Source organism: Numenius arquata, chromosome 12 (genome assembly GCF_964106895.1).
Source record: "Numenius arquata chromosome 12, bNumArq3.hap1.1, whole genome shotgun sequence".
Taxonomy (NCBI): Eukaryota; Metazoa; Chordata; class Aves; order Charadriiformes; family Scolopacidae; genus Numenius; species Numenius arquata.
The window spans coordinates 15,940,425-15,962,199 of NC_133587.1; the positions used below are offsets into that span (position 1 = coordinate 15,940,425).

The 21,775-nt window shown below is 50.6% G+C and overlaps 1 protein-coding gene across 1 annotated transcript in view; it reads right to left on the reverse strand.

Annotated features, from left to right (window-relative positions):
- The window catches only part of CEP250 (centrosomal protein 250), a 29,934-nt gene extending 8,983 nt beyond the window's left edge, over positions 1–20,951 (reverse strand). The window contains exons 1-24 of the mRNA XM_074157689.1: positions 20,807–20,951; positions 19,900–19,956; positions 19,116–19,198; positions 18,384–18,549; positions 17,621–17,727; positions 16,121–16,348; positions 15,403–15,499; positions 14,820–14,918; positions 13,659–13,820; positions 13,174–13,352; positions 12,547–12,729; positions 11,511–11,655; positions 11,128–11,274; positions 10,711–10,941; positions 8,425–8,618; positions 7,428–7,555; positions 6,463–6,644; positions 4,886–5,065; positions 3,610–3,744; positions 3,147–3,278; positions 2,405–2,706; positions 1,386–1,461; positions 724–1,036; positions 1–83 (exon numbers count right to left, since the gene is read on the reverse strand). The exon at positions 1–83 is cut by the window's left edge and continues 45 nt beyond it. Of these exons, the coding sequence (XP_074013790.1) occupies positions 1–83; positions 724–1,036; positions 1,386–1,461; positions 2,405–2,706; positions 3,147–3,278; positions 3,610–3,744; positions 4,886–5,065; positions 6,463–6,644; positions 7,428–7,555; positions 8,425–8,618; positions 10,711–10,941; positions 11,128–11,274; positions 11,511–11,655; positions 12,547–12,729; positions 13,174–13,352; positions 13,659–13,820; positions 14,820–14,918; positions 15,403–15,499; positions 16,121–16,348; positions 17,621–17,727; positions 18,384–18,549; positions 19,116–19,198; positions 19,900–19,956; positions 20,807–20,920 (3,723 nt within the window). The 5' untranslated portion in view covers positions 20,921–20,951. The remainder of the gene's footprint in view (positions 84–723; positions 1,037–1,385; positions 1,462–2,404; positions 2,707–3,146; positions 3,279–3,609; positions 3,745–4,885; positions 5,066–6,462; positions 6,645–7,427; positions 7,556–8,424; positions 8,619–10,710; positions 10,942–11,127; positions 11,275–11,510; positions 11,656–12,546; positions 12,730–13,173; positions 13,353–13,658; positions 13,821–14,819; positions 14,919–15,402; positions 15,500–16,120; positions 16,349–17,620; positions 17,728–18,383; positions 18,550–19,115; positions 19,199–19,899; positions 19,957–20,806) is intronic.
- Positions 20,952–21,775: the final 824 nt, after the last annotated feature.

The following is a 21,775-nucleotide window of genomic DNA, read 5'->3' on the forward strand; positions in this document are numbered from 1 at the left end:
GGCTGCTGTCACCCTGCCCACTGTGAGCTCTGCAGGGAGGTCCTTGGCCTGAGAAACAGTCAGGTCCCAGACATTACCCTGTTCTGAGGAGAGAAGCCATTCTGTTTCAAGCTTTAACTACACTGAAAGGGCTGTCAAGCACTGGAACAGGCTGCCCAGGGAAGTGGTGCAATCCTCATCCCTGCAGATACTTAAAACACAGGTAGAAGTAGTGCTTAGAAATATGGTTTAGTGATGGTTGGGGCAGCGTTATGTTGATGGTTGGACTAGATGATCTGAAAGGTCCCTTCCAACTCAGGCAATTCTATGATTCTATGAAGGGTCTCAAACAAACAAGGCCTCTTTATACCCAGAAGAAGGTGGCAGTGCCTTTGACGTCATCCTAGAGCACACGGGACAGCAAGACGTGTGCCACAGGCTAACGTTACTTCAATAACCACTAATGTCAGCACTGCCCCAGGGAAGAATGCACATGCCCTGTTGACCTGACATAACCCGGGCCCTATTTCATTTTGGTGCCGGTCATTTCTCCTCGTACAGACACAGACTTGTCTCTCTACAGGGAGGTCAGGCTTTCAAGACTTCCCAAGGCTTGAGTCAGCCTCAACTGAAAGGATGAGTCTATCACATCTGGATTACAGATCACAGATTACAGATTACAGCCCTCCCTCCATCTGCTCTCCTGTACGTGCTCTACAGCATCATTAACCCAGGGCCCCTTGCCTGAACTCCAAGTGACAAAGTCTCTGCTGTCACAGATCAGGCGGTGGAGAACCAAGCGCAGTTCATCCAGCTGGGACTGGGCTTCCCAGTGGGCACTGCTGGCCTGCTGACACTCCGTGGCTAATGCCTTTGCTCTGTTCTCTGTGCTACAAAGCCTCAGACGCAGTTCAGACATCTCGACCTCCAGCATGCGCAGAGAGTCCCTCAGGCACCCCTGGCCTGCTCGGGACTCCTCCAGATCTTGCAGCAGCTGCTCCTCTCGCGTTGCCAGGCTGGCCTCCTTCTCCAGTACCACCTCCTGCAGCGACTGGATCTAGAAGAGACACAGAGCCTCAGGGATAGTGCCACTACTGAGGCAGCAGAGCGGGAAGTAGAGGAAGGAATGAAGGAGAAGTTACTTCAAGCAAAAAAACTACACTGGAAACAAAAGGCACAAAGCCAAGGATTCAAACTGAGAAAAAAAAATAAACGGGTATCTGGAGGCTCAGGGGCCAAAGGGAAGTTTCCCCATGCCCAAAGGAAAGGTCAAACTGTCAGGCTTTCATGCTTTCCAACCTCAGAAGTGAAGCTGTGTATGTGTGTGAGAGAGTGAGAGGTATTTCTCTTCTGCATTCTGAATGGAGCTGCTGGGCCTGGGGAATAGCAGAAAGAAGCTGAGACACCTCGTTGTGCTGTGCAAGGTTGTTTTCTTCCAGGGCCCTGAGGCTCAGTTCCTTCTCTTCCAGAGACAGAGTCAGCCTGAAAGAGAGCATGCAACTCATTAATACATGGTATAACATTTAATAAAACTCTTAGGACTTCCAGTGCCAAGGGAAGAACGGCTTTGTCTCCTGGTGTTTGTCTGAACAACTAGGCTGCTGGTTCAGTCCTAAGCCAGGCTGGCCCATCACACCCAAGCATGTGCCCACTACGCTCGTTTCCACAAAAGAAAGGTGAATTACAGGCTAAATACCCTACTGGGTATCTCTCACAGAGGAAGCAAGAGTGCACTGCCTTTTATTTCTCCTCTTCAATAAAGATAAGTGTTGCAGATTGGTAGGACTTTACCAGCTGCAGTAGCCTACCTACCCTTCCTCTCCTCTCTTGTGTTCCTTGGACAGTCACTAACAGCCATAACTGTTGCGGCTGGCAGGGACCCTGCTTGAGCCTCTCCAGACTCAAGGAACATTTTGGAGGAACGAGGAAACAGATGGCAATAAGAAACATTCTTGTTTCTTGGGTGCCTCAGAAGGGAATCTGGCTGAGGTCAAAATCATGGTTTTAAGATGGCTTCTGCCAACTAAAGGTATCAGCATGGAAGACTGACACGAAACCCAAATGTTTAAAATTTACTGGACCCAAGGCAGAGCTGATGGATCTAACTAAACTCATTATGCTGCAGCTCCACCTGCCTCCTTTGGTGTGTTCCTGAAAGTTTCATTGGACAGTATTAATATGCCAACCTAACAAAAGAACACCTCCTTTTAAGAAAAGGACTACTCTCCAAAAGCCATTGTCTTCAGAAAAACTGCAATTGAAGGATTAAGAGAAAAGAAAATGAAACACAACATCAAGAAAATGAAACACGGATAGTTCAGAACTCTGCTTTTTAGGAAATGCTGCCAGAGCCACTCATATATGCAAAGATCTGCAAGAGGTAACCCATTAAACAGGACCAAGAGTCTCACAGGCCTTCATTTACCTGGCATTTTCACTCTCTAGGACCTTCAATGAAGCCTGGAATTCTGTGTTGTGACGCTTCACTTCTTCCCATCGACCTCTTTCCTCCTCCAAGGCCTGCAGACACACTTGCAGCTCCTTGTTCTGATGTTCCACCTCCTCCCATTGACTCCTCTTCTCCTCCAGCACCTTCTGGAGGTGCGCCACCTCCAGCACTTTCTGCCTTGACAGCTCTTGTGCCTCACTCAGATCTTGCTGGGCTTTGCGGCCAGTCTCTTGCTGGGACTCCTCAGAGGCTGCTAGCTGAGATGTCAACTCTTCCACCTCAAGTAAGACATAACAAAGCAGTCAAAGACTACAGCTTCTCACTGTCAGCCGTATCATATACTGTGAGGAAAGGGAAACAGCAGCTTTAAATTTCACCCTATGAGAGAATACCACACTCACAACCAATGCAGCTGACTTAGATTTTTAAACAAGTGGTTCCCCACGTTCACCCGAAAAAAACACCTTAAAAAAACAACACTATCAGTAACAGGTCAGCAGAAATCCACTCTGATGGTTGCTGGCAAACAAGTAAAAGCCCATCTGTCCAGGGCAGCAGCTGAGATTCAGCTGACCAGTAAGTCTCCTTCAGACCAGCTGGGATGAAGAGGACAGTAGGATGGCAGTCAGAGGGACTACCCCCGCGGCCTGCTCTGCAATGGAAAGGCAAGAAAGAGCACCTGTTTGATGACTGGAGTAGCTACTGCACTTCCAGTCACCTGTTTTTGTAGAGTGTCCCTCTGCTGAAGAAGGATATTCATTTCCTCTTTGATGGTTTTGATTTCTTCCTTGTGCCTCTTCTCCACTGCCTTGATCTCACTCTGAGTTTCCTGCAGCTTTTCTGTGATGTTCTGTAAACACAAATGGAGAGCATGTTACCGGGATCTGCCATCAGGTTCAGCTTTTTCCTGTCTCAAAATCACATTCCTTCAGTCACTGCTTTTCTGCTTTACTACCCAGCCCTGCTTCCACTGTAACCCTTCCTTCCTGTTGCTCATCTTTAGAACCTACCGGGCACTGTGCTTTCCGTACCTGCAGTAGTCCTCACCTCCTCAGTCCCAGGACTTGTGTTTTATTGCCTTGTTACTGCCCTTCACGCTGTTACCTGGCTCTCCCAGCCTCTCAGCTTACGCCCAGTTGCCAACTGCTATTCTTTCAGCCTACCCTACATGTCAGACCCACCTGCCCGTTCTCTTGCTGCTCTTTCACCTCCTGCCTGAGCTGCTCAACCTGCTGGTAGGTGTCTTTTAGCTCTCCTTGGGTTTGCAGTAGTGTCTCTAACAAAGCATTCTTCTCAAGCTCCTTTTCTAGCAGGACCTGCACAGACATATAGAGAAGACAGGTTTAAACTTCCCATACAAAATTTATGTGGCAAGACTCAAAGACGGATGTGCTCACGTGTTCTCAGAGCACTATGATGCTGATCTCCTCAGTCATCATCTACCTGCTTGGAGACACAGCTTCCTAAGTGAGACTGGCAGTGTAAACATGGTCCAGCCATGGTCCATCTGTGATTGAATCCCCAAAAAACTCTTTGTCTTCTAACAGGAAAATGTGTGGTGTTTCTCAAGGGTCTCGCCTTGCTGGTGAGGGTATCTCTCAGTTTCTGCTGGGTCCTGTTTGTCTTTCAACAGCAACTTTTGCATCTTCAGCAGTTGAGAAAATGCAAGGCTGCCAGAGGGCTGAAGCTAACAGCTCCTTCAGAAAACTCATGTGTTCTAAGTGAGGTTTGGTGAAAATTACTTCTGTTTTAAGGTATTCAGTTAAGTTGGGTAAAGTACTGACGTTACAGGGACACACTGTCATCTCTGAGTGCTGCCCTGTCATTTTGATGCCTGTAGACACAGTTGGGGCTACTGCTGTCCCTTGGCAGTCTGCACAAAGAGGACTTTGGCTGGGACACAAGGTCTCTCAGTGTATGACAGGGTTGCTTTGGCACAGGAGATCTGGGCACAAAATAGCTTACCAGCAAGTGACTTAAAACACAGCCCAGAAGACACTTCTGATTTACCACTCAGAAATATTTCAGAAGAGTCTTTAATTTCTTTTTTTTTCCTTTTCTCAACACTTCTGACGCAATCCTCTGTCCCCTTCACACAAAAATTCCGTCCTCGTGGGGATTCAGCACCACAAACTCAGTTTGGACTTAAAAAGTAGTTAAGGCTATAAGCACTTATCAGTAAATATCAAAGGAGGGCCATTAAGAGAACTGAAGATACTCTGAGGCAAGTCTTAAAAAAAACAGAACACAACAGCAGCACCGAAAGGCAATGTTTCTCCCTGGTCTCCTATGAGGGGTCTCATTCCTAGTCCCAGAGATAGCCCTGCTCACCTTTCACCTCACCAAATTCAATGTAGAAAACACGTGTGGGATGCTCCATGCAGCCCGATATCCAGCCATCTCCCACAGCTCTAGCCTTGCAAAAAACCACACAAATTCTTCTTTCACAGTCTTTACCTCTTGCTTGGCATTTTCGATTCTCATTCGTTCCTCTTCTTGTTCAGTTTGCATGGTAGCAACTTCCTGCTTCATATCAAGCAGTTTCTTCTTGTGCTCACCTTCTGTCTCTGCCTTCTCTTTTTCCCATTGCTCCAGCATCACCTGCAGCTCTGAATGGTGCCCTTCCCGCTCACTTGCCTGATGAGTGGAGAAAAATACTTCAAGATGAAGCTTGCAGCCCAAAAAGCCTCCCCACATCGTAGGCTACGTGTGGCCAGCAGGGAGAGGGGGGGAATCCTGCCCCTCTGTTCTGAGGAGACCCCCCCCGAAATCCTTCATCCAGCTCCGGAGCCCTCAACATCAGAAGGACATGGACCTGTTGGAACAGGGCCAGAGGCGGCCACGGAGATGCTGGGAGGGCTGGAGCCCCTCTGCTGTGAGGACAGGCTGAGAGAGTTGGGGGGGGTTCAGCCTGGAGGAGAGAAGGCTCCGGGGAGACCTTAGAGCCCCTTCCAGTCCCTAAAGGGGCTCCAGGAAAGCTGGGGAGGGACTTGTGATCAGGGAGGGGAGCCATAGGAGGAGGGGGAACAGTTTTAAACCGAAAGAGGGAGATTGAGCTGAGATCTGGGGAAGAACTTCTTTGCCGTGAGGGTGGCGAGAGCCTGGCCCAGGTTGCCCAGAGAAGCTGTGGCTGCCCCATCCCTGGAGGGGTTCAAGGCCAGGTTGGATGGGGCTTTGAGCAACCTGATCTGGTGGGAGGTGTCCCTGCCCAGGGCAGGGGGTTGGAACTCCTTTAACCCTTTCAAGGTCCCTTCCAACCCAAACCACTCCATGATTATATGAAGTCCCAGCCAAGCTCCTCAAAACAACGTGACACTTCATCCCTCCCACAACCCCCCTCCTGAACAGGGCACAGCAGTGGCTTTGTGCCCCCCATAAAGCATGTTCTACCAAGAAACTTCCAAGGTGGAAGTAGCAGCAGGTGGAAGAGAAGGAGATGACACCTTACCCTCTCTGATGGCTGCCTGTTTCCCAGCACCTCTCTCCTCAGCATTTCTCTCTGATCTCAGAGTCTCTATTTTCACAGCTCAGCTCCCTTTTCAGCAATGAAAAGGTGCAGATGGACAGCAGGGTCAGAAAGAGACCATACCCTCATGCCCTTGTCACAAGACAGGCCACCACATCAGGTACCAGGGACAAGAGGCCTGTTCCATCTGCTTCAACTCCTCTGTCAGCCGCCAAAGGACAGGCAGAAAGGAACAAAGTTCCCGTGAGGGCAGCTGGCAGCAATGTTCAGAGTCTCCTCCATGGCAGGCGGGAGTCTGGTCAGAGCCTACCCCTTCGCTGCCGTGCTTTGGGTGGGACCACCTAACCTTCTGCCCAACTCGCCTTACACCCACGTGCACCCTGGGGCTGCATCTACTGTCCCAGCAGAGTCCTGTGGCTCTTCACGGGCCTTCAAGTAGGAGCCATGGGCTCTGCTGCCTGGCCTGGCCCCAAGTCGCCTGTGACAGACGATGGCTGCTATTCACACACTCAGGCTGTTCTTCTCCTAAAGCCAGCCCACAACGCTGGCCTGAAGGAGTCAGAAGCACCTTGTTTCCTACCAGCTCTTGCAGAAGCTTGTTTATCTCCACTTTGTGATGGGTCTCCTGAAGTCTGAGGGTGTCGTCATGCTGCTGTTCTTTCTGCAGGAGCTTCTGCACCATGTTTTCCTGCTCCTGCTTCAGGAGAGATCTCTCTGCTTCCAGCTCCCATTGAAGGCACTTCACTTCCCCTGCAAACACGACAAACGGCAAGATTCAGAGTCGGCAAACGGTGGTTCTGACTGTACTGACCTTAAACCCTTTGAATTTCAGTGTAGGAGGGATCTGTCTCCAGCTCCTTCACTCCTCAGAAGCTCTGTGGACAAGAGAGCTGGTTTTGTTGTAGTAAAATTGATATTAAGTAGAAAAATGAAATATAACGTGTAATCGAAGCAACCAAGGGAACCTGCCGCTGCTGCCCAGAGTCCTCTATACGGCCCCAACCCTATTTGATCATTTATAGAGAAATAGGTTGATAAGCAGGATATTTCTGTCAAGAGAGTGATGAACTGTCAGCCTGGTCAGCAAACCGAGAAAACCACCTGGAATTGCCAAGATTAGAAGAGAAGTAGGCAAAAGGGAATTTCGGCAGGGGGAGATCACCGACTCATTGACCACCTACCCACATGATACCACCTGCTCAAAAGAGAACAATGCAAGAAGAAAACAAGAGTCTGTGCGCTAATCAACATAGGAAGCAAAGAAATCTTGACCAATCATTAAAGAGAATAACAATGAATGTATTAAATGTTAGAATATGAAATAAACAGTGTATAAAAAGGAACATTTTTGATACTAAGGTGTGCTCCCTTGGGACGAGCACCCCATTTTTGCACATTAATGGAATAAACTTGTAAATACCTCTGCTCTGTGTGTTACTGGCTTGCACACCAGGTAAAGAACCCAGATTTGGGACGACGGTTTTATACCACCTTCCCTAGGCAGGGGCATCACCAGAAACATGAGGGTCTCACCTTGTATCACCTCCTTGGCCTGCGTGACTGTGTGAAGCTGGATTTCAAGATGACTCCTGGAGATCTCCAGCTGAGATAAGTGCTGCTGAGCCTCAAACAGGCTGGATTCCAGGGTCTCCTTCACTGACCTGCAAATGGTGAACACAGAGAAAGGAGTTGCTTGCTCCTGACACCCACAGGGGGTTGTTCCACCTGGAAGTGGTTCAAGATATCTACCCCTGCCTATGGAAAAGGGGTTGCGTGGAAACTCATTCAAATAGCAATGTGGGCTCCTCTGAGGGAATGGCCGGGCTTCCCTTGTCACCTGGCAGAGCACAGAGAGCCCAGCCCAATGCGATAGCAATAACCGCATCTGAAATTGCTGCTGTCTGATGCCTGGCAGACGGGGAGCTGTTCCCACACCGTCTGTGCTGGCAAGAAAAAGTGAGATGGGCAATGGAGGATGTAACTTCAAGGAGGAGAACAAGCCCCTGGTTCTGATGACACCACTCTCTGGCCCTCCAAAGTAAATATGCTCCGGTTTAACAGACATCAGCAATGGGCAAGAAGCCCTGAAGACTGGTGAGAATTCCAGAGAGGTTCCCCTGCTGCTGGTGCCACCAGCTCTAGGTCCTGCACCACACTTAACACGCCTTCGCTTAGAAACAGGAGCCCCTCCAGATTTTCTGCGGGAGGCTCTGGCTTCACCCTGAAGGGCAGCGCCCTGCTCACAACGTCCACAAGCAACAGCCTCGAATTCTGAAGATCCCACGTCAAACTCCTGCATAAGGCAAGACCGATGTTCAAAGGCACAGAAAAACAATCCAAGACCAGAGAGAAACTTCAGGTTTCAGGAAACATCTCCATGGTTTAATTATGGCTCAACTCAGAGCCAAGTTTTGCTGGCCATGGAAGTGGAAAGCACACAGGATGCAATAAACCCTGGTGGAACGATGACCACCTTTATCATCACAGACATCAAATAATGCCCTGTCCAGGGTCTCCTCCCTGCCCTTACCTGGCCTCTGCCAGCTGCTCGGAAAGGCCTTCTCTGTCCCGCTCCACGGCTGCCAGTCGCACCTCCAGGGCAGCTTTCTCCCGCACCAGCAATTCCTTCTCTGCGGACACCTCGGCCAGTGCCTGCCCTTGGCCAGAGGACTCCTGGCACAACTGCTCCAGGTCACTGCAAGCCCACTCTTGCTGCTGGCGAACCTGAAAGCAGGACAAAATGCAGGGAGAGTCCTTTCTCTGGAGCTCTGTGCAGAGCCAGCCAGGGATACTCCTGAACCAGCTCGAGGAGAAAGAGCTTCCGTGCTGTGGGTGGAAAATTTAAGAGCATCTGCTGTACATCGCACTAATACCACCCTGGGCTGCCAAAAGGTACTGCACTGTCAAATTGAAAGCAACGTGGAAGGCCCTACTGGTTGCCAGGGATCAGACAGCTCCTTCACGACAAACACACATAACCCAGACTATGTTTTCATGCAAAAATACTGCATTTTCCAGAACTGCCCCCTTGCAGTTGAAAATTCTATCAGAATCTACTCCAGTGCTGGAAACAGGAAAGGTTGAGCAAATGCAACTTTACTTGCTGAAGAAAGGGAAAATACACATGGTTTCTCCTTCTAGAAAAAAAAAAAAAACAAAAAAGATCAAAATGTCACCTACTTCAGTGTGCAAAGCAGTTGGATGCAGTGAGGTGACATCTGGCAGGGAAACAGCTCTTGCACTGAGCAGTGTCATTCAGCGGTATCTGAAAGTCTGGCTGACGTGACTAAAGAGATGCCACACTCTCTTTGTACAGTAGTTCAAGTCAACAATACCTTTTCCTTGTCTTAAAAAAAGAAGTTGTCTCATATACCCTGCTGGTATTCAAGCTTGAAGATTAACCATGATCTTTTAGCTTTTCTTCCCATATAGCACCTCTGCTGAGTGTGTGCCAGACAAACCACCAACTCCAAAACTAAGAGCATCGAACAGAGAACAGACCATCAGAAACAAACAATTCTCTCAAAGTTATCCCCCTAACACCTGAGACTGTACAATATGGATCTGATGTCTAAATGATGACAAACTCCCTAATCTCCTCCAGTGACATGATTCTCCCAAGCTCTTTTTCCAGGGAACCAAAATCAGTTAATCCAGAGTGAAGTCTTGTGCAGTCACCTATTTCTCCTCTTCTTCCTCAAAGCCTAAAGAGGCTCTAACAATTCATAGAATATTAGGATCATATAATCATTTAGGTTGGAAAAAGACCTTTAAGATCATTGACTCCAACTGTAAACCTAACACTGCCAAGTCTACCACTAAACCATGTCCCCAGGTGCTACACCTACATATCTTTTAAATCCCTCCAGGGATGGTGCCTCAACCACTGCCCTGGGCAGCCCATTCCAAGGCTTAATAACCCTTTCCGTGTAAACATTTTTCCTAATATCCAATCTGAACCTCCCCTGGTGCAACTTGAGGCCACTCCCTCTTGTCCCATCGCCTGTGACTTGGGAGAGGAGACCGACCCCCCCTGGCTACACCCTCCTTTCAGGGAGTTGTAGAGAGCGAGAAGGTCTCCCCTCAGCCTCCTTTTCTCCAGGCTGAACACCCCCAGCTCCCTCAGTCGCTCCTCACAAGACTTGTGCTCCAGACCCCTCACCAGCTCCGTTGCCCTTCTCTGGACACGCTCCAGCACCTCAAGGTCTTTTTTGTGGTGAGGGGCCCAAAACGGGACACAGCCCTAGAGATGGGCCTCCCCAGTGCCCAGTACAGGGGGATGGTCACTGCCCCAGTCCTACTCACCACACTGCTCCTGACACAGGCCAGGATTCTGTTGGCCTTCTTGGCCACCTGAGCACACTGCTGGCTCATGTTCAGCTGAGAGTCTACCAACACCCCCAGGTCCTTTTCTGCCAGGCAGCTCTCCAGCCAAAGTTGCATGTATGTCTTAAAATACAATTTCAACAATTTGAAGATGTCATTCCCATTCTTAGCCACTCAAGACAGCAGACGTCAACTTGCAGCTTTGTCCCACTCTCTAAGCTCAAACAAATGGAGTTTTGAAAGTTGCAGATTTCACAACAAAAAGCACAAATAGAAACATGCAGCCGTGGTTTTTGTGTCAGAAAAAGGCTTCAGAGCTACACAGTTTGTTTCTTTTGCCACATGTGAGAGTAGTAGCCCCACTCAGATTCATTGACAACACAATCCTCCTGCAGCTTATCAAAAGCCAGAAAGGAGGCCAACACAGACACAGATTCACCAAGCCAAGCAGCCAAATGCCCACCCAGAAGCACCAGGATTTTGGTCCCACCTGGATGAGTTTCTCTTGGGTTTCTTCCTTCTCCTCTGCCAGGATCCTCAGCTCTTCCCGCAGCCCCTCTTGTTGCTCCTCTGCCTTCTTCAGCAGCTGCTCCAGGTGGGCTTTCTCTGCGCAGAGGTCTCCATTTGTTCTTTCACATAAGCTCAGCTTCTCCTGCAGAGAGACCTTTGCTCTCTCCATCTCCTCCACTTTACCCGACAGAGCTTCATTCTCTTGCTCCAGCTGCCATCAAGGAAGCACAGAGGAAATAAAATACAGTAAGATTTACAATGAAGAAGGTTTGGCTTGGACAGAAAAGGAACATTTCCATACTCAGTCAGTCAGTCACACTTTTGGGAGGCAAGAAGTCTGGGAAGCAGCAGCAGCTGGAGACAAACATCTGTCAAGATCTTTGGCAACTCTGCTCACCTGCAGCAAAAGTTTGTTCAGTTCCACTTTATCCAATGCAAGAGCCTCATTGATACTGCTCATGTTCACTGTTGCAACACGTAGATCAGCTATTTCAGCTCTCAGCTTGTTCTGAGCCCCTGTCAGCTCTCCCACGGACTGCTCTGCCTGAAGAGACAAAAGAACAACATGACAACAAAGGCAGGGAAATCCCTGCCTTTAAGCAGCAACTCCACATCCCCTGCGTGTCTCTGACTGGGAGTATGTCAGCACATGAGGACTGACTGCCCCAAAGACCCGCCTGGTCTCATCACCATTTTTCAAGAAGGAGAACAGCATGTTCCCTGTCATCTATTGCCAGAAACAGCATCTGTGCTGGCCTTGCTATCACAAGGTGACCATACCTTCTCCAGGGCTGTGGCAAGCTCATGATTCTCTTGCTTCAGCAGATCCCTCTGAAGGTGTGATTGCTCCAGCGTCTCTCTTGTAACCACGAACTCATGCTGTAATAAGGACTGTTTTTCTTCAAGTGCTGCCAAGTCCTTCAGTCTATGAGAAGAGGAGAGAGAAACAATTTTGAATGTAAAAACATTCTCGTTTCCAAACCCAAGAGCACATCCTTTATCCCAGAAATGGCAGTTGGGATGATTTCCAATGGCTTTCTATTTACACCTCAAGAATGCTGGCGTTTCCTGACCAGAGCTGCATCACTCTTTGTCCTTGATGGAGGCGAAACATTCGGTGCTGAGAAAGTAAAACAAGCTTCCAGAAATCACAGAACCTTTCCAAAAAGTTCAGGTGCTCTCAACAGCTTCCTGCCTCTTAGTCCTCTCTCTCTCTCCTTTTTGATACATGGGATACAAGTTCTTGGGGTAAGACAGACTTTTTAAGTCCAGATTAATACTGCCACAATTACTCTTGCCTTCAGCAGTGAAACGATGAAAGAGCCTGCAATCTATTTGGGGAGGAGATGCATATGAATTTCCAATCAAATAATCATAGGATGACAGGATGATTCAGGCTGGCAGGGACCCCAGGAGGCCTCTAACCCTATCTTCAGCTCAAAGCAGCTGGGGTCAGCCATGGGATCAGTCCAGGTTGCTCAAGGGTCTATCCAGCTGGGTCTTCCAAATTCCCAGGGATGGAACCTGCATAACCTCTCTGAGCAACCTGTTCTACTGCATGACTTTTTGTTCTCCTTAAATCCAGTCGGAATCTCTCTTGTTTCAGCTTATGCTTGTCATCAACTACTCTGGTCAGGTTTGGAGTTGATTTTTTTAGCAGGTGATAATGAACGCACAAGGAGGCATCCAAATCTGTCCACGTGCTCCCTTCACCATCCTATGCTACAAACAATAAGCATGTAAAATTAACTCTTATGCTGGGCCTCCTAAAGTCCAGCCACACCCACCCCTGCCCAGAGAAAGCTTTAATGCTCACAGGAGCTCCTGGTCACGACGCACTCTCTCCATCCTCTCTTGCTGCTCCACCTTTTCCCCCTGGGCTGAATCGTCCTTCAGCTGCAGTTCAGTGTTAGTTCGACGCAGACACGAGGCTTCGTGCTCCGTTGCTTCAAGCTGCTGCTGTAGCTCTTCCCTGGTTTTCTCAAGGTTTGCACAGTCACTGCAGAGACAAGAGTCAGTCAAAAGAATGAAGAGGCCTGAAGAGTCACAGATCCCATTTTCATCATTCCAGGATGGAGTTGTGGGGAGCATGGTAAGGAAGAACATGCTCTTTCCCTCACAAATTAACCACAGGGAAAGAGGAAGGAAGACAGGGCTTTTGCCTTCATTTGGGGAGAAGCAGTGGCTAGGAAAGGGCACCCAAAGAACAGACCGCAGAGACACAGCATGTCAAGAGGGAGGCATCTTGTCTTCCAACATTGCTCTGAATCTCCAAGACAGCCTTAGGATTTACATTAGAGCATGAAAAGCAGTGACAGGAGGACGCTAAAGTGCCGGAGGCACACATGTGGTGAGCAGGCGCGTTCTTTGCCCATAACACCTCTGAACTTCCAGAACTGGAAGCAGATGGCGTCCAGAACACAGGAAAAGGAGAAACACTCACCTTCTGAGTGCTTCTACCAGAGACTGGAGGTGCTGCTGGTGGCTGCTGGATGTCTTGCATTCCTCTTCCAGCTGCTCAAGCCTTTGCTGCAGCTTCCTGCATTTCTCTTCCTGCTGCCTCTGCTGGTGCTGCAGCAAAATGATAGAGTCCTGCCTAGCAGAAAGCTCTTCTTTTAGGGCCTGCAAGGAATGGGCAGGGAAAGAGCACAAACAAGTAATGAGGAGCAGGAAAGATGTCTCCAGATGGCTGAGAGAATCAGCAAGCAGGGAGACAGCTCACCTGAAGGCAAAAGCAGTGATGAGGGGGTGGAGATCAAGGAAAGAAAAGCAGTAGAACACAGTAGCTGGTGAGACTGGCAAGGCAATACGGTACTAAGAGTGGGATGGCTAGAAAGAAAGCGTCTGAGTCAATGGAAAGGTTTCAGCCTAAGTGAGGCATTAGCAGCTGAGCCTGTGGCCAGGGTGAAGGCAAGCAGAAATCCTCACCTGTGTTGCTCTTCGCCTCCTCACCAGCGCTTCCTGAACCAACACAAAGGCACGCTCTGCATCAGCAGAGCTCAGACAAGAGAGGACATTGCTGCACTCTGCATGCTGGGAACTGTCAGTGCAGATAACGCTGACCGTGCTGTCACTGTCATCTAACACCACCTGAAAGCCCACATCGACCTGTTACTCTTTGCTCGTTCTACTTTGTTTTCTTTATCTATTTCTCCTTCCCCCCCCTCCACTTCAGGCTGGAGTCATTAAAAACTCAATTATCTCATTTCTTCAGTCAACAAAGAAGTTTTGTCCCTGTGGCCACAAGTACTCCAGGGGTTTCTTACTACAGATGCTATAAACAAGATGAAACAAGCATGAAGTGGCTGGAGGCTGCCTGAACCCTCAGTTTCTTGAGGCTCTCAGGAATGATTTTGGTCTTCTTCAGCTTCTTAGAGCCACATACACGAGCATGAGAATAACACAGGAAATAGCAATGAAAGGAGACATTAACACTGCCCATGGAAGAAGGAAGCTGAGGAATACCGGAAAACAGCAATGAAAAAGCTAATGTTTATAACTAATCTGAGCAGTAGCACAAGAGGATAAAAATGCCATAAGGGGAAAGAAGTGACTTTGCAAGAGGCTGTGTAAGAGATCTGATGATTAAACCCCCCTCAATAGAGTGAAGTTTAGGAGTGAGTTAAAGTTACCCCTCAACCATTAGACCAGCTGTAATTCTGGGGAGACAATAATGGTCAGCGAATGTAGAGCACAGGAGCAGAGTTGGCAGGTGCATCGATTGACCTTTTATAAGAGTCTGAAGAGCAGTTTCATTGCTCAGAGCGCGTGGGGGGAGCCTCCAAGAAACCCTGGAATACAAATGTCAAGTAGCCAACTCAGAAAGCACAGTCCTAGAGAGACCTCAGCTGGATGGTGAAGGCAAAGGTTCTGAAACTTCTAGCCACTCAGCTGACGTGCCCCAGGTCAGCCAACGCAGGAGTTTTAACAGGCTTTAGGTCAGAAGAGTGGTATAAAAATTAAAAAGCCAGCAGCAGTTACCACAGACAGTATATAACATCTGTATCTACTCCCTGGGTTAGTCCCCTTGCCTTCCTCAAGTACTTTTAAGTCAAATTCATAGGGATGTGGTCCCAACTCTGTACTTACCTCAGTTATATCTTTTATCAGCTTTTGCAGGGAAAGATTCTCTTCTTTGGCACTTTTACTCAACGAAGCTTCATATTCTCTCTCTAACTGACTTGCTTCCTGAGAACAGAATAAGGAAAGGGTAGGCAGGGAAGAGCTGCTCTGCTCTGTAGCATTCCCATCCTCAGCAGCATTGTCTTGCTGACAAGCCTCAGCCCTGGTGACTCCAGGATACTCCTTCCCATATCTATTCAATTTCTTCTTTGCTAAAACTAAAATGAGAAAAGACCAACAGCTGGGTTTTACAGACTGCTATTAAGCTGTCAATGCCAAGGAACCTGGATCCCTAGAGACCTCAAGTCACAGGCAGAATTGGTGCAGCCATCCTGAGGAAGACACCTGAACTACCTGCAGATCCCTTGCCCTGCCTGCCCCTGGACACACTCTACATATGCCAAAAACACAAGGAATATTTTGGCAACGTGTCTGATATTCCCACACAGTTATTATCTCTACCACTCTTTCTCTTGAGGAAGTCAAACCTCCTTGTGCTAAGGCTGGAGAGCGAACACTGGGCTATCTTCCCGATAAAGGAAAAACATACTAGAATCTCCACAGTGTCGTTAAGTGTTTTCATGGTCTTCTCCTTCTCCTCGTTCTGCTTCTGAGACTGTACAAGCAAGGCTGAGAGCTCCATCACCCTGAGAAGAGAAGGTCCACGTGCCATTCCAAAAGCATCGCACACCATCACCTGTTAAAGAGCTAAGCAGCTCCCAGAAGCACAGCAGAGAAAGTTCAACCCAGAAAATACAGCAAAGGCAGCTTCATCTCTACAGGTTAATATGTGTGGTGTTATCACAGAATGGTTAGAGTTGAAAGGGACCTTAGAGATCATCAAGTTCCAACCCCCAAAGGCCTTCTGCACTCAGACTTGCAAGGAACTGTCAGTACAGAGGGGCTACAGCGCTTACGGTGGTGCTGGGCAAATTTCTCCCAACTCCTTTAGTACAGACCTGGGGAGCAAACTGGCTGTACCAGAGACAGAGCTCTCTTTATGCTGATCTCGCTTTCCCACCAAGAATCAGTTCACAGCAAGAGCCTTGTAATACGCAACCTCTTTTCCAGTCTCCTCTTACCCAGAAGAGCTTCTGGCACACAGACATTGTTTTCCATCCTTTCTGTTGAAGGCAATAGTTTGACTCGGGACAGAAACAAGGCCATGCAGAACGGGTGTGTTTAAATGTGAACACAGCCCATCTAGGAACACAAGAGGCAGCCACAGAAGAGAATGTCAGGAATAGCAAAGTTGAAAACACTTTTACCTGTCCTGAAGCTCCTTCTTCTCTAGGTCCCCCTTGGCTTGTAAGGACATCACTTCCTGAGTCTTCTGGTTCATGTCCTGTCCAGCTTCCTGCTGTGCCTGATCCCTCAGGACAGGTCTGCCCAGAGTGATGGGCTCCCAGAGCTGTACGCCGGAGTTTAGACGGGAGCAGCTGACAATGACACATCCAGAAAGCCTCATTTGCTCTGCCTTCAGCTCGGACAAATCTCTGAAGAAAAACAAATAAAGGAAGAGCCAACGTTCACACCACCACCTCTATCAGCTGACTCGCTGCTGAAGTGGGTACTTGAGCAGGAAAGAGGACATCTTTGTTGGGGATGAATCATTCCTCTGACACTCTGGGACCAGCACACACCCTGGCAAGTGAGCAAAGAGTCTACTCCATAGCTGAGGAATGAGCCTGTTTTCTCCCCAGCGATAAGAAGAAACGTATGGCGCAGCCAGAAGGCTTCAAGGACCTCTAATTACTCTTATTAACTGTTGCTCCTGCTCTACCTTATTAACATACTCTAATTATCTTTAATAGATGTAAGAAATTTTACCAAGGTCCCCAGCTTTTATACCTGGGGGATCAGCCTTTAGCAGTGTATTATTATCAACATGTGGACCGCTCAGAGGCTCATGACAATACCTACATAATAAACATTTCAGGAAGGTGGTGTAAGAAAAAGCCTAAAATGTTGTAACAAAAAAGCACAAAGAACACAAGAATTAAATAGTAGGTCAGGCACACTCAACACATTAAGGAAGGTTGATAATCCAATAAGATAAATGGCTGAAAGTAACCTAGAGTTTGAAATTGCATCCTGACACCAGAAGCGGGTACCATGATGGCTGCGCTACTTCTGATCGTGTAGAAGACAACTGTGAGAAAGGAACCTCAGAGAGCCCAAGAACAAGAAAACAATCATAAAAAGAGGTATCAAACTAAGCAAAAGAAATTAGATAAATAGAGTAACAGGGTAGGGAAGCTCTTCTTTCTCCCAACAATGGTGGTAGAGGAATAAGCAGATACGAACTGACCAGAATAAATGTAAGCTGGAACCTAGAAGGAAAAGAAAAAATATTGATGGATGATCCTTCCATCAGAGAAGTGGGAAAAGAAACTCACTGAGATTTGAAGCAGATTTTCATCATTCTAGAAAAGGGACTGCTCTATGTGGATAGCTTTGGTGAGGCTCTTCCAGTGTGTCCGTATACTCCTGTGTCTGTTAATGTGCCCAAACATCACTATAGTCCAGTCATTTGCTCAGGGCCTCAGCACTGCTGATAGCCTGAACCCCTCGGTTTTATCTGAAAATCAGCATCAAACAAAAGGATTCTGAAAATAGCCCAAAGCACACTGAATGGCACTGCTTCTGACTGTCAAAGGAGAAATCCTATCTTTAGCCACAACTAACATAACATCAAGGCTCAAAAGGCAGCTATGAAGGGAAGAGACATTTTTTCTCCAGGACATCTGGCCTCAACCTGTACTCACCGGTCCGTGGCAGTCTTCATTTCCAGGAAATGACGGCGGAAGGTGACCACCTGATGCCACAGGCCGAGCAGACGGTCACGTTCACCCCTTACGTAGTTGTCATAAAGCTACAGATGCAAAGAGAAAAAGAAATGCCAGCTCAGCCTTCGCCGTCACTGCACAAGTCTTTCAGCTGGGAGAGGGTCACACCACCATGGCTAGGTCTCCTTCAAGAACTACTCCAACAGGGCATCTGGGACTGAAGAGGCACCACAGGAGCAGCCTCAGCAGAGCTGCCACCCAATAGCACAGGAGGGAACATCAGCAATGCAAGTGACCCCCATTCAGCATCTCGCCTTGCAGAGGTGTCTCAGAGTCTTGGGGGAGGATGACAAAGAGAAGACCCTCCAAGGCCACTGTCACATTTGCTGTCAGTGAGGGAGGACCCTCTTGGTCTTCCCTTGGCTGCTCGGAATCTGAAAACACACAGACCTCTCTGCTCTCACTGCTCCAGATGGAGATTGAAGAACTACCAAAGAGACGAGCGCTCCTGTGTCACTGCCCTACAGCGCCCAGCAGCAGCAGCACTGGCCTTTAGGACCAAGCAGCACGGCCACAGCAGGGGGGCCTCTTTCATCACCACCATTTGCTGACACCCCTCCATCTCCCAGCCCTGTCTTCTGCTCCTCAACACCAACGCATCCTCAACACCAACGCATCCTTCTCACAGCGAGGTCTCATGCCACACTGCATCACTTCTGACACTCCTGCAGCCCGTCCTCACCTCACGTTCCCGGTGCCATTCCCTCTCCTTTGCTTCCAGCTCCTCCCGCGCCCTCATCCAATCTGCTGTCAGTTTTCCAACATCTTCTTTGAGGGCTGAATTCACCTCATTGGCTTTCTCAAGGTGCTCCCGCAGGAGAGTATTCACTTCAGCCAGATCCTCACACCTTTGGAAGGGAGGAACAGCCAGGAGGTCACTGAACAACCCCCGTCCACAAGCAGCAGCCCCGGGATTTCCCGGCTCCCCCAACACTGACGTTGGTGTCAAACAGAGGCAGGAGAAGCGCTTTCTCGCATGAACTGAGATCTCTCAGGGCTGGCAAACTCATGTGCTTCTCCTTTAGCCTTCCGTGTCCTTCTACAGCTTTGCTTTCCCTTCCTCTTCAACTCGGACCATGCCCACAGGTAACGGCTGCCTCCTCTTCGTGCTGCCTCATCACTGGATGCATCCCCTTTCTCTGGCCTTGTCCCCACTCCCTCACCTACTGCTCCAGGGCATGACTTAGGCTGGGAAGCGGCCCTTGGAGCTCAGCCGGAGGAAACCCCTGCTCAAAACAGAGCCATGCAGCACACACCCCTATTACTGCCCCACACAACAGGTTGTGGGCCTTTCTCTTCCAAAAGGGCTTGCCCCACCGCTTCCCTTGGGGACACTGGGGAGCTCTGACAGCTTTTCCCTCCCTTCCAGGAGCATCCAGGACACCCACTAGGAGGGAATGCTTCTTCCTTCTACCTTTGTTGCTCCTCTTCCACCTGAAGCAAGGCTTTCTCCAGGCTGTGGTCTTCTGTGGCTTCCCACCTGCCAGGGAAGGATCCCTGAAGAAGAAAGGGAATGTTTAGTCCACTTCTTGTGTTCCCTTCACTGCTGTTTGCATCCATTGCTTTCCCCTCCCTTCCTTGGGTATCTCAGGAGCTGATGGCTTCTTCCGGGCATAACAGTCTGGTCACTACAGAGAGGAAGGGAGGGGAAGGTGTCACTCACTGCCAGCAGCTCTCCTCAGTCTCCCACTCTTGCTCTCTCACAGCTGGGTATCCTCAGCTCATGACCATGAGTGTTCCCTTCCACCTGAACCCCAGGAATGCTCTCCTACTCTCCCACCCTTCCTTTCCCAGGTCTGCTTTAGCCCTGAAGCAGAAGGAGAAGCACAGAGACAGCTCTCCATGTTGGACACCAGCATTCTTGCCTTCCAAAACACTATGTTTCAGCCGATTCTTTCCCAGAGCCAGCCCTAGAATGGAACAGGCAGCACAGCCCTCTCCTGAGACCCAGCAGAAAACGTTCCCCAGCAAGAAAGCTCCTTCCCAGAACTTAAACCCTTCCTCACGGGGCTTACTGCACTGGCGTTTCAGGCACTGCTCCCAGAGCGGCAACTGGCCAAAACGCCAACGGGCAAACTTGGAGCGCTTCTTGGGACCCTCAGGCAGCAGAATGGTGTTTGCCTCTGTCACAGCTAGGAGAGCTTTTGGGCTCCCGAGCGCTACGGCCGCTCTCTCCAGCCAGCGGCCTGCACACTCACCCCTCCTGCTTCCAGCTGCTGCTCCAGCTCTTGGCAGCGAGTCCGGTACTGCAGGACCTGAGGGAGACACAGGATGGAGATGAGCAAGTAAGCTGAGGACAGAGCCAGCTCCTCTGGCACCAGCTTTTCTCGGGGCCTCTGCAGCCCAAGCTCAGCACATGCCAGGCAACAAGAAATCATTACAATTCAGGGAAGCTTCACTTTTTGTTGTAGTAAAGAAAGTGAGACCGGGTTTCTCTTACACGTAGTGCTCTTTGCTGATCCCAGGCTGGCAAGTAGAATGATGAGACAGGCTTAGACAGCCATGCCTGGCCTGCGCCCACCATGTATTTTCCAACAGGCTAAAAGTCCAGGGGGTCCTTGAAATTAGAGAAATGGGCTTTCAGCACTGCTTGTCGATATTCAGTGAGTTCTGACCACAGTGCTGCTCAGCCACTGCAGAATGGGGAATTTCTGCCCAGCTGCAGAAGACGAGCAGGGCCCAGACAAGCAGGGGGACGGTACAGCAGCACCGTGACCGCTGCCGGGCACCGGGATGGGGAAGGCCACGGCCTGCCCGGGCCCTGGCCCAGCTCGGGCACCCTCCTCGCTGCCAGCACTCCTGCGTCCCGGGCCACCCCCGCCGGCCCGACTGCTGCCTGGGGACAGCCCCTGCTCGCGGGGCCCAGCACAGGCGTTTGCAGCCCGGCATCTTCCCCGAAGCCCAGCCAAGCCCCTCGGGAGTGACCGCGGCCGGGCTGTGGCTCCCGGAGCCCCCTCCCCCGAGCTCTGGGCTCGGCGCCGTCCCGCCTGCGGCAGAGCCCGGGGAGGGCCCCGCTGGGATCGCGCCTTCGCCCCCCGAGGGCTCCGCCGCCACCGCGGCCCGGCCCCGGGCAGCTCCCCCCGGGCAGGCGCCCCCGCTCCTCACCTTCGCCTGCAGCTTCCGCACCAGCACCGCTTGCCGGTGCCGCGCCTCCTGCCAGCTCTGCAACCGGCGCTGCAGGAAGCCCGGGCCCGGCGCCGCCATGCCCCCGCTCGCCATAGCCCACTCGGTCCCGCCGCCCGCCCGGCTCCGCCCCGGGCCCCGCCCGCCGCCTGACGGGCCCCGCGGCAGGGGCCGCCCCCGGCCTGTCACGGCGGCCGCGCGCGGGGCCGCGCTATGGCGGCGCGGCATTTGTGGCTGCGGGCTAAGGGGGCCGGGCTGCGGCCGAAAGAGCTGCCCCCGAGCGGTGCCTGCCGCCATGGGCCCTGCCGGGCACTCGGGTGCATGGGGAGCGGCGGGCGGCCCTGGCAGCGCCGGCTATATAGAGTTACAGAATTGTTTGGGTGGGAAGGGACCTTAAAGCTCGTCCAGTGCCACCCCCTGCCCTGGGCAGGGACACCTCCCACCAGACCAGGTTGCTCAAAGCCCCCTCCAACCTGGCCTTGAACCCCTCCAGGGATGGGGCAGCCACAGCTTCTCTGAGCAACTTGCCCCAGGGTCTCACCACCCTCACAGCAAAGAATTTCTTCCCCAGATCTCAGCTCAATCTCCCCTCTTCCAGGTTAAAACTGTTCCCCCTTGTCCTATGGCTCCCCTCCCTGATCACGAGTCCCTCCCCAGCTTTCCTGAAGCCCCTTTAGGGACTGGAAGGGGCTCTAAGGTCTCCCTGGAGCCTTCTCTCCTCCAGGCTGAACCCCCCCAACTCTCTCAGCCTGTCCTCACAGCAGAGGGTCTCCAGCCCTCCCAGCATCTCCGTGGCCTCCTCTGGCCCCGCTCCAACAGCTCTATGTCCTTCTGCTGTTGGTGGTCCCAGAGCTGGAGGCAGCACTGCAGGGGGGTCTCCCCAGAGCGGAGCAGAGGGGCAGGATCCCCCCTTCACCCTGCTGGCCACGCTGCTGGGGATGCAGCCCAGGA